Consider the following 12,108-nt stretch of genomic DNA (forward strand, 5'->3'; position numbering starts at 1 on the left):
TGAAAGCTTTGCCTAAATGTAATTAGAACGACATTTGAATATAATAAAAAATCTTTGGTTAAAAAAAGTTATAGGCCCAAGGACTCGGAGCTGATCATCGTATAATGGAAAGTTCTGCAACTCTCTAATAGACTTTTTTGGCCCCAATTTATCAATTGCATTTTTTTTTTTTTTTTTAGAGACATGTTCTGTAATTTTGTTTTACTCTGGTCGACTTTGTACCAAGTTGCATCTAAATAGAGCTCGATGTTTAATTAAAAAAAAAAAAAAAAGTTTTAAAAGGTCGACGGGAGTGGGTGGGGCTTAACAGTCGGTGCGAGTGATTGGGCTGCCTGTTGGGAGTGTGGCCTAGCCCTGCGGTAAACCCAAGTCGGAGCCGGGCAGCTGCAGGGGAGAGAGGGATGGCGCGGTAGACGTCGCAGGCAGCTGGGCTTAAGACTGGAATGTATCTAATTGCCAGCCTGGTATAATCCTATTCTTGAAGGTATATGTATCTACCATATATTTTATTTATTTTTTAAAAGGAGCCCCCTGCACTACCTGGGAATGCCTGTCCTCAAGATCCTGCATCCCTCTTCACAAAGTGGTGATGGTAGACAGACTTGCCTGCAGAACTCAGGGCCACTGACATATTCGGATGGCTGTCAGGTAAAGTTCCCATCTTCCTACCCTGCACAGCTGTCTCTGGAGGGCGGGGGCAGTGAGTAGTGGCAAGGACCAGTCCGCATCTACTCCCGTGCGGATGTCCCAAACACTTTAGATGTGTTAAGGCCCCGTTACACTATACGATGCACCAGTGATCCCGACAACGATACGACCTTGTCAGGATCGCTGGTGCATCGCTACAAGATCGCTGGTGAGCTGCCAAACAGGCAGCTTCACCAGCGATCAGCACCAGCGAGGACACTGGTTTCTAAGGTACACATCGGGTTACTAAGCGGTGCGTGTCACTTAGTTACCCGCTGTGTACCTTAGAAACCTGCGTGCTGGCGCCTGGAGCTGCGAGGACGCTGGTTTCTAAGGTACACATCGGGTAACTGACGCGAGTCCTCGTCGCTGATTGTTGGCTCCCGCTGCCACACGCAGCGATACACGCTGGCCAGCGGGAGAGCAACGATCAAAAAACGGCCGTGCACGATAGTGCACGATCAGCGATACCTGGCGGGGGGGCGGTCGCTGATCCCCGTAACACACAGCGATCTCGCTGGTGAGACCGCTGTTGAGTCACAAAATCAGCGATCTCGCTAGTGAGATTGCTGTGTGTGACGGGGCCTTTAGGAGACATGGGGTCCTGCCTGGTAGACACGAGACAGTACAGTAGTGATGCAATCCCACACTGTGCTCCTGGGAATCTGGGGGGGGCGGGGGGAGAGCGGATTGACTAATAACACTCCATTGCCCAGAGTCACAAGCTGAATCCGTAAAATAGAAATCACTAGATGAAGAGCCCGGCGTTGCCCGGGCATAGTAACTAACTGTGGTTAGTTATAACAAATTATAATGATTATATTACACATCATATATTCAACACTACAAATTTGCAACACAAATTAACTAAACAATTACCTAAGTATTGATAGTATTTTATTTTCAACTCATTCAAGAGACTTGATAAACATTTGTTTTTTCCTTTAGGTGCAAAGATGAAGATTTTTGGCAGTTCCAACTCTTGAACAGGCCATGTAAAGTTGATCATGAGAAAAACATGGAAACTGCAAATCAATCCCCACTACTTTCAAGGACTGTCCCTGAGCCTAGTTAATGGACATTGCAAATGCCAGTCGAAGTGGAAACTGGAGGCGTTTAAAATCAAAAGGCAAATCTGAAGGAATGAGTGGAATTCTTGGAATGAAAATGTCCTCTCCTTTGGCACAGCCTGTTGCTGAGCTGTGTGTCTAATCCTCTCCTGTGTGGTACTGTCTGCTGAGCCGTGTATCTTATCCTATCCTGTGTGATACTGTCTGCTGAGCCGTGTATCTAATCCTGTCCTGTGTGATACCGTCTGCCGAGCTGTGAATCTAATCCTATGTGATACTGTCTGCTGAGCCGTGTATCTAATCCTATCCTGTGTGATAATGGGCTGTGTAATCCTATCCTGTGATATTGTCTGCTGAGCCGTGTATCTAATCCTATCCTGTGTGATACTGTCTGCTGAGCCATGTATCTAATCCTATCCCATGTTACTGACTGCTGAGCTGTGTATCTAATCCTATCCTGTGATACTCGGCTGTGTATCTAATTCTCTCCTGTGTGATACTGTCTGCTGAGCAGTGTATCTAATCCTATCCTGTGTGATACTGTCTGCTGAGCCATGTATCTAATTCTCTCCTGTGTGATACTGTCTGCTGAGCTGTGTATCTAATCCTATCCTGCGTGATACTGGGCTCTCCCTGCAGTCTGTGTCAGCACGGTAATAAATTGTTTTATTTCCAGCTTTACAGAAGAACGATAACACCATAGAAATGATAAGAATAATAGGCCTCAGTTACCACAACTGTCTACAAGGAAAACTGTTGCTGATAACAACCAATCACAGCTCAGATTCTTCTAAACAGCTCTGGTGAAATGAAAGATGCTTAGTGATTGGTTGCTATGTGAAGTGGGCATGGCTGATAAACACATACATATTATATATATATATATATATATATATATATATATATATATATATATATATATATATATATATATATATATATTACTAAAACACAACAAGATCTAAGGTAGATAGGAGGCTGAGTGCAGACCTGTGTCCACCTCCTACAGACACTAACTGATTAGCTTTCTGTGAATTGATGGGTATATACTGCTGGGGAGGAGCTACTTTTCTTATTTTGCATAGTGTCAGCCTTTTAGTGGCAGCAGCATACACCCCATGGTTTCCTGTGTCCCCAATGAAGCGAGAGAGAAAACTATTTTTTTTCCTACTACATTGCTTTAGTTCCTGTGAAGCACCTGAAGGGTTAATAAACTTCTAGAATGTGGTTTTGAGCAGTTTGAGGGATGCAGTTTTTAGAATGGTGTCACTTCTGGGTACTTTCTCTCTATAGACCCCTCACAAACACACTTCAAACGTGATGTGGTCCCTAAAAATTATTGTAAAATTTTGCTGGAAAATTAGAAATTGCTGATCACCTTTTAACCCTTGGAACAAAGAAAAAAAATTATGTTTAAAAAAATTGTGCTGCTGTAAAGTAGACATGTGGAAAATGTTACAATAATTTATTAACTCTTGAGCGTCACAACTCTGGTTTAAGGGCATTAAAAAAGTTTGAAAATTGAGAAATTTTTAAAATTTTCGCCAAATTTACGATATTTTCAGAATCACTGGATCCGTTAAAGCGTTTCAGAGCAATCACAAAGTGACACTGGTCAGAATTGAAAAAAATTGGCCTGGTCCGGAAGGCGAAAAGAGGCTCGGGGCTGTAGGGGATATACAGCATGTATGGATCAATTAAACTATGGGTCCAGATGGGTGAATGCAGCCTCAGTCGAATACCATTGCGGTTCTGTATTTTATGTCCTTTCCTTAGCCCGGTACATTTACTTTTTTCGAGCAGATCAGCTGCTGGAAACCGTTATAAAAATCTCTTTCCAGCTTGTGATCTTGCATCCTTACATCAACAGCTGCCCGGATTCCTGCTGACACAGAAGCTACGTAACTATTTTGGACGCATCACCCAGGATTGTAGCAATTTTACAACTATGCAAGTGACCAAAACAATTACTGTGCCGGTGGCTTGAGAAGTGACTGGTGTGAGCGCTCGGAGAGCGGAGCTGTGCTGATGCCTCCTTTATGCTTCACAAACTCCAGCTTTTATCCACATGTAACCGCGATTACTAGTGATGGTTACTTCCCACTGGTTTACAGTCAGCGCTGCATGAATAGGGTGCGACGTGATTGCAGGTGAAAACTAAATACATGGGGCAGCAATGCAAGATCAGCAGCCTCCGGTCCACTGTAAGAGACAATAGCATTGAAAAATGGCTTCGTATTAACATTATTTAGGCTCAAGGCTTTGGAATACAGGACAGCGGATTAATTTGGAAACATTACTATTAAAAGTGCAGCAACATGGCTCCAAAATAGATTTTGTAGTGGCAGATTTATAACGGCACATTTGCGTACTAATATAATTATGTACTGTATTATTTAGGAGTCCAAGTTACATATGTAGTATAACTCAGAGCTGCATTCATAATTCTGCTGGTAATTGAAATCAGTCGACACCTTAATATTAGATGCGCCTCAAACAACCGAGCCCCTACGGAGTCTCTATGATGTAGTTATTATACCGCATTCTGCTAAACTTCAATTTTCAATTACAATCCAACTTGTGAAAATACTGTGCAGACACTGAACCAGCAGGAAAACTGGAAGATTTGAGCACCACTGTCTAGATAGAATTGGAGCTCTGTCCATTAACAGTTTCACATACCTGGGTTTCGCCGATTAAGGGCGCAATCAAAAGGTCATATAAATCGGACAGAGATCAGAACCCGGTGAACGGACTGGCCGGCAGCTCAAGAGTGGCAGCTTCATGCAGTTCTATGGAGCTGTCACGCTCTGGTGGGGAGAGCCGCCGACCAGTCCATGCACTGCGTTGATTTACAATGACGTCTGACTGTGCTCTAAGGACTATCAAAAGGTTGTATAAATCGGACAGAGATCAGAACCTAGCACACGGACTGGCTGGCAGCTCTACCTACTCAAGCGTGACAGATTCATGCAGCTCTATGGAGCAGTCATGCTCTGGTGGGGAGAGCCGTCGATCAGTCCATGCACTGCATTCTGATTTATAATGAGGTCTGACTGTGCTCTAAGGACTACAATGAATGGACAGTGCAAGGGTCTCTTGTCCTGACCCATAAATGCCTATGAGGAGGTGGAGTTCAGGTCAGAAGACCTGCAGCCAGGTCTGGACATCGCAATCCTTAAATGGGCTGCAAAACCAGTCATGAATAGTAGGTGACCCCGAATCATTACAATAAAAGTGAAGCAAAGCAAAAGAAAAAAAGATTTTAGCCCGGATTCATCAAGTCCAGCAATATTCTCACCAGTCTTGTTCATGGGGTGCGTTGGGAATCAGACGCTGCCGATTCATGAAAAAGAGCACGCAGCTTCATGAATTAGGAGCATCTGATGGGTGGCGGGCATCTTGCCGCAAATCTTACTCCAGTCAAGAACTGGAGTGAAATGTCAAGAGTAGCAAATGCCACAGCTCATCATGAACTAGACAAGCTGTAACGTTAAGACCCTGTCCCGTTAATTTCGGCCAAGCTGGGAGAGAATAAAATGGTGTGAAAATGCCAAAAGTTGCGCAAAAAATAAAGCGCCTTTTCACATCTTTTGTCATTTTCTTATGTTAAATATTTGATAAATTGTAGCCTTTCTTTTTCTCTGGGAAGCTGCTATTTAAATGGACTATTTCTTCAAAGTGAAATAAATCTTGCCGCTTGCAGATCCTTAATTTGCTGTAGTAAGCAGGTGAATCTACCACATTAGCGTATAATGCAACCTCACTGCCATTCAGAGATCTTCCTTTGGTGTTCATTTAGGCCGGTTTCACATTTGCGCTTTATAGCGCAGCGACGGCCTGTGCACGACCGCCGCTAAGCCCCGCCCCCTGCCGGCTCCCTGCCCGCCCCTTCCGATCATCGCCTCCTACTAGCGCACATGGACGCTTGCGATCTGCGCACCCTATCTTTAGCATAGGGTGCGCTAGCAGGATTTTGCTGTGCGCTGCGCACTTTTGAAGGTGCGCCCGTGTGCGCGGAACGCAGCATGTTGCATTTCGGCGCGCACGGCGCACCTTCAAAAGTGCGCAGCGCACGGCAAAATCCTGCTAGCGCACGGCCAGCGCACCCTATGCTAAAGATAGGGTGCGCAGATCGCAAGCGTCCATGCGCGCTAGTAGGCGGCGATGACCGGAAGGGGCGGGCAGGGAGTCGGCAGGGGGCGGGGCTTAGCGGCGGCCGTGCGCAGGCCGTCGCTGCGCTATAAGGCGAAAATGTGAAACCGGCCTTACCGTTTTTTTTTGCTTCAATGCATCTAAAATAAAAAATGAAGCTAATATTCTTTCATTTTAATACATTTTTTATTTTTAATCCATTAGGTTTTAAACTTCGCCCCTTCAATAAATATAAATTGCACAAAAAGTGCTAGATAAAACAAGCAACTTTGCAGTTTACCGGCTGTCAAAAACGCTCTACATTCCAAAGAACAAATGTATTTTTTTTTTTTTTTTTTAAACACCAGAAGGATTGTTTTTGAATCAGAACATTTTTTTATTGTGAAAAATATGAAGATATATTCACATTGCAAATTTATTTTTAGAAACAATCAAAATTAAATTACACAAACACAAATGAAAAAACGTCTAAGCCATTATTTTTTATCAACCAAATAAAAAGAACAGAAGGATTTTAAATTTGTGTACAGCTCATTGTCTAGGTTGCTCACCACTGTAAAAGCAGTTCTGAAACTGGTCAGATTGCTGGATCTAGTCGGTTTCAGTGTCCCTGCACTTCTCCCATGCAGAGCTACCTCTGCTAGCGACACAGGAGTGCGCTCAGTACATGCCCGCGGTGCGACCATGACGCTGGCCCAACCTCTTTATCTTAAGAAATGCAGTACCTCCGTGTAAGTGGAGCACTCCAGAAGACAAAAAGATGAGAACACACGTTGACGGTGTCAACAACCTTTAGGATCTGAAGCTATATTAGAAAAGTAATGAATACATACATATGTGCTTCACAGTTTGACACAGGGTCAGACCTTAGTTATATCTATGACTGTAGCTTGAAGGCATAGACAGTACAGAACATGTGCTATTACTCTTCTAATAAAGCTCCAGATCTTACAGAATGTCCTGGTTCTGTAGCTTTGTTTTTTATTGTAATGACATGTCCCAACACATCTGTGGTTCAATGTACAAGTTCACATCGGGCTTTGTTGGAGGATCTGGTTGTTGTTGCTGAAGGGACACTTGTTTCCGGAGCTAATAAAGCAACCTACAAAGTAAAGGCCTATTGGAAAGCCCGTTGGACACACTGTACATTTACAGAAAAACTGCTGTGTGTAAGTGGCCGGTTATACAGAGCAGTAACATGACAGCTGTGGAATGTCAGGGGGCAAGACATGCAAAGTACTCAGGCTTAGGTATTGGATATTTTAATTAATTATCACTAATCGGTCACATTACAATTTACAACGGGAAACAAAATACACAACAAAAAAATTGTAAAAATGCAAAATAAAAATCTCATTCTTCCTTCTGCAGCTCTTCTTTGTCTTGTGACAATTGCTTCTTCAGCTGTTCCTTATAATATTCTACGGTTTCCTAGAAAACATGTTATAAAAGTTTTACAGACCGGAAATTAATGTTTCCAATACCTGCACTCCATTCATTAACTATGGGACTGGCAGAAATAGCAGCGTAAAGAGCTTGGGATTGATGAAGATCCTAGTAGTCAGACCCCAAGGAATCAGTAACTTAACCCCTATTTTATGGATAGACGATGACTTTCAATCTTTGTAATAGCCCTTAAAAAAGGTTGGTCATTACTTTATTGCTGACTTATCATTAGGACAGGTCAGCAATATCTGATCAATGGAGGTGCGACACAACTGGCAACCCCGCCAATCAGCAGCGGCAAAAAGTTCTTGGACGCTGCCATAACACAGCAGTTCCATCATTGCAATAGCGGTAGAACCTGGGTCCTGCAAATGCACCCCTAGTTGACTGGTGGTGGATCTATAGTATCCAATGGAGTTGCTGTGATGCGGCAGCATTCTAGAACTTCTGGCCGCCTCCACTAACAACTGATTGTCGGGGATTGTCTGGAGGCGCACCCCCACCACTCAGATATTGGAGGCCTATCCTTGTGGATAAGCCAACAAAAAAAAAAAAAGTAGTGGCCAACCCAATTAAGGACATTTTTTAGGGAAGCTATCGTTATGGGAGAAACGATTTCCTTAAAGGGTGTGTGTTGGAACAAGGCACATTCTTGAAAAATGGATTTTTGTGATAACTCACCATAAAATCTTTTTCTCCGAGACGCTCATTGGGGGACACAGGTACTGTGTGTGTATGCTACCGCCACCTGGAGGCTGACACTAAGTGAAAAAAAGAGGTTAGCTCCTCCTCCGCCATATACACCCTCGCCCGATTGCGGGCGGAAACCAGTTTAGTGCAAAAGCAGTAGGAGAACAACAAAAATCAGCCTTAATGCAGATATGTCTAGAAAGGAACCACCCTAACATCAACAAAAATGCATATCAATTAAATAAAAAAACAAGAGCCAACTCGCTATCAGGGTGGGTGCTGTGTCCCCCAATGGGAGTCTCGGAGAAAAGGATTTTACGGTGAGTTATCACAAAAATCCATGTTTCTCCTTTGTCTCATTGGAGGACACAGGTACTGTGGGACGTCCTAAAGCAGTCCCTGGGTGGGAAGTTGACTCAGCAATCCAAGCTACATGCACCTCATGTCTAAAGGTGCACCACCGCTGCTTGGAGAATCCTTCTACCCAGGCTCGCATCCGCTGAAGCCGGAGTATGGATATTGTAATGTTTGGTAAACGTATGCAGGCTGGACCAGGTTGCTGCCTTGCACACCTGTTCCGTCGAAGCCTGGTGCCGAAGCGCCCAAGAGGCGCCCACTGCCCGAGTAGAGTGTGCTCTGATCCCTGCTGGAACTGGCGCACCCCTGATGCGGTATGACTCCTGTATAATTAGACGGATCCACCTAGCTATGGACGATTTTGAGGCTGAGAGCCCTTTCCTGCCTCCCTCGGGGAGCACGAACAGCGTGTGTCTGCCGAAAGGGTGCCGTCCGCGACATGTACCTCCTGAGGGCTCTTACCAGGTCCAATGTGTGAAGAGCTTTTTCCACGCTGTGTACTGGCGCTGGACAAAACGAGGGCAAGACAATATCCTTATTAATGTGGAACGAGGAAACGACCTTCGGCAGAAAGGGGGGAGCTGGTCTAAGCACCACCTTATCCCTGTAGAAGGTGAGAAACGGTGCTCGGCAGGATAGGGCCGCCAACTCCGAGACTCGCCTAATGGAAGTTATGGCTACAAGGAATACCACCTTCCAGGAAAGGTACGACAAAGAAATATCTTGTTGAGGTTCAAATGGAGCTTCCTGCAGAACACTCAGGACCAGGTTAAGGTCCCAGGCGTCCAGGAGCGCCCTATAGGGAGGTACCAAGTGTGAGACCCGCTGGATGAAAGTCCTCACCTGCATATTAGTAGCAATTTTTTGCTGGAAAAGGTTGGACAAAGCCGATATCTGTCTCCTAAGGGAGCTCGGGGCCAACTATGAGTCTACGCCCGACTGGAGAAAGGCCAAGATGTCGGGGATAGAGAATGTCAGTGGAGAAAACCTGCGATCTCGACAACAAGCAAGAAGACCTTCCAGGTGTGATAGTAAATTCTCGCCGAGGTAGGCTTCCGGGCGCTAACCATTGTAGCGACCTCCACGCGCCCAAACCCAGCCTGGGTCAAAATCCAAGATTCAATGGCCATGCCGTCAAACACAGGACCCCTGAGTTCGGGTGGAAGATCGGGCCCTGGGACAGTAGATCCGGGCGCTCTGGGAGACACCAAGGAACGTCGGCGAGCAGCTGCACTAGATATGCGTACCATGCTCGACGGGGCCAGCAGAATCGCTGGGACCCCTTCTGTTTTGATCTTCTTGATGACCCCCGGAAGTAGTGGCAGCTGGGGGGAACAAGTATGGAAGGCGAAACTGGTTCCTTGGCAGAACCAACGCATCCACGGCGATCGTCTGTGGGTCCCGGGACCGAGCGACGAACATGGGCACCTTGGCGTTCACCCTGGAGGCCATCAGATCCACATCCGGTGTTCCCCACCGTTGGCAAATCTGCCGGAAGACCTCGGGGTGCAGAGACCATTCCCCGGATGCAATACCCTGCCGGCTGAGGAAGTCCGCCGCCCAGTTTTCAACGCCCGGGATGTGGACTGCCGATATCACAGAATGGTTCCTCTCGGCCCAGTGAAGCACGTGTCCTACCTCGCACAAGGTTGCTCTGCTGCGGGTGCCCCCTTGATGATTTACATAAGCCACCGCTGTGGCATTGTCCGATTGAATCCGGACGGGGCGTCCTGCTAGAAGGTGCTGAAAATGTTGCCGTGCCAGCCGGACCGCTCGTATTTCCAACAAGTTGATAGGGAGGTGTGCCTCCTGTTGCGACCATAGCCCCTTGGTCGTGTGGTGGCGAAAAACTGCTCCCCAGCCGAGGAGGCTGGCGTCGGTAGTGACCACTAGCCATTGGTCTGGGGGAAAGGGTTACCCCTGAAGAAAGGAGGAACTGACTGTCCGACCTGAGAGGACAACCGGCACCGATGATCGAGCGTGAACGGATTCTTGTCCCAGGATGACAAGAGGGCGTGCTGCAGGGGGCGAAGATGAAATTGGGAGAACGGAATTGCTTCCACTGCCGCCACCATTTTCCCTAGTACCCTCATCCCAAAACGAATGGTGTGAGGGACTGGTTGGAGAAGTTTCCGGACTCCTTGCCGGAGCGTTAGGGCTTTGTCTTGAGGGAGAATTACCAACCCTCGGGAGGTGTCGAAGATCATCCCTAAAAAAGAAATCCTCTGAGCTGGGACAAGGGATGATTTCTTCATGTTGACCAACCACCCTAAGCGGGAGAGGGTATCTAGCGTGATGCTGACACTCTCCTTGCATGTCCGAAATGAGGGGCCCTCGACCAAGAGGTCGTCTAAGTATGGCAAGACGACTATGCCCTGAGAATGTAAGATGGCCATGACGACTGCCATAACCTTTGTGAACACTCTGGGGGCGGTGGCTAGCCCGAAGGGCAGTGCTGCAAACTGGAAATGTCAGCCATTTATGGTGAAGCGTAGAAACCTCTGATGCGTAGGAAAAATGGGGACGTGCAGGTTGGCATCCTGGATGTCGATAGAAGCCAAGTATTCTCCCTGCCCCATAGCCGCTATAACTGATCGGAGAGATTCCATTCAGAAATGTTTGATCCTGATGAACTTGTTCAGGAGCTTCAGGTCCAAAACAGGCCTGACTGTCCCGTCCTTTTTGGGGACCGCGAACAGATTGGAATAAAAGCCCTGAGCCTTCTCGTGCTCCGGCACGGGAATAATGACTCCGATGTGCTGGAGTGACTCGATGGCTCCTATCAATGCCCTTACCCGGGCCTCCCCTTTGGGAAGACGGGAAAGAACGAACCGTTTTGGGGGGTACCTGACAAACTATCTTGTACCCCCGAGGACACCAGCTCCATCACCCATGAGTCGTGTGCTACGGTGACCAAGACATGGCGAAACCAGAGTAGGCGGCCGCAAACTCTGCTGATGTAGCCTAAAAAATGCTCCGAGTCATTTGGCTGAGGATCTTTGGGACCTGGTTCCCCTTGACCTGGGCTGGCGAGAACGCATCCTCCCCAACGGGTTGGCTCTATATGAGACCTGCCGATCCCTATCTTGGTTGGAGCGACGGAACTGGCCGCTGCAGTCCACCCGGGGTTGCAAAAGGCCCGAAACCGTGCCTGAACCTGGTGGTGAAACGGCGGCTTGACCCTCTATTGAGGGAGGGAACTGCTCTTTCCCCCTATAGCATCGGAGATGAGCTGGTCTAAACTTTCCTCAAATAAGCGGCCACCTTGATAAGGCAGGGAAGTCAAGGACTTCTTGGAGGTTTAATCGGCCCGCCATGTCCTTAACCATAGGGCCCTCCTAATGGAAATCGCGTTTGCGGCCGCAAGCGCCGCACAATTGGCCGCATCCAAGGAAGCATTGATTAAGTAATCCCCAGCCATAGCGATCTGACTCGCGATCTCTGATACCTCCATACGTAGGTCCCTATCCTGCAAGGCTTTATTCAATGATTCTGACCATGACATCATGGCCTTGGCTACCCCATGTCGCCGAACGAGGGAGAGAGTGCGGATCCTGATGCTTCAAATACTGAGCGAGCCAAGCTCTCTATGAGACAATCAGTGGGATCCTTAATAGAAGAACCGCTAGGTACAGATAACAGGGTTTTAGAGGCCAAAAGTGACAGTGGTGGATCCACCGCTGGGGATTCCGCCCATTTCTTA

At 47.0% G+C, this 12,108-nt stretch overlaps 1 protein-coding gene across 1 annotated transcript in view; it reads right to left on the reverse strand.

Annotated features, from left to right (window-relative positions):
* Positions 1-6,264: 6,264 nt before the first annotated feature.
* Positions 6,265-12,108, reverse strand: part of LRPPRC (leucine rich pentatricopeptide repeat containing) — a 213,246-nt gene continuing 207,402 nt past the window's right edge. The window contains exon 38 of the mRNA XM_073564219.1: positions 6,265-7,343. Within this exon, the coding sequence (XP_073420320.1) occupies positions 7,266-7,343 (78 nt within the window). The 3' untranslated portion in view covers positions 6,265-7,265. The remainder of the gene's footprint in view (positions 7,344-12,108) is intronic.

Source organism: Dendrobates tinctorius, unplaced genomic scaffold (assembly GCF_039654945.1).
Source record: "Dendrobates tinctorius isolate UK_male_01 unplaced genomic scaffold, ASM3965494v1 ptg000434l, whole genome shotgun sequence".
In the NCBI taxonomy this organism is placed as follows: Eukaryota; Metazoa; Chordata; class Amphibia; order Anura; family Dendrobatidae; genus Dendrobates; species Dendrobates tinctorius.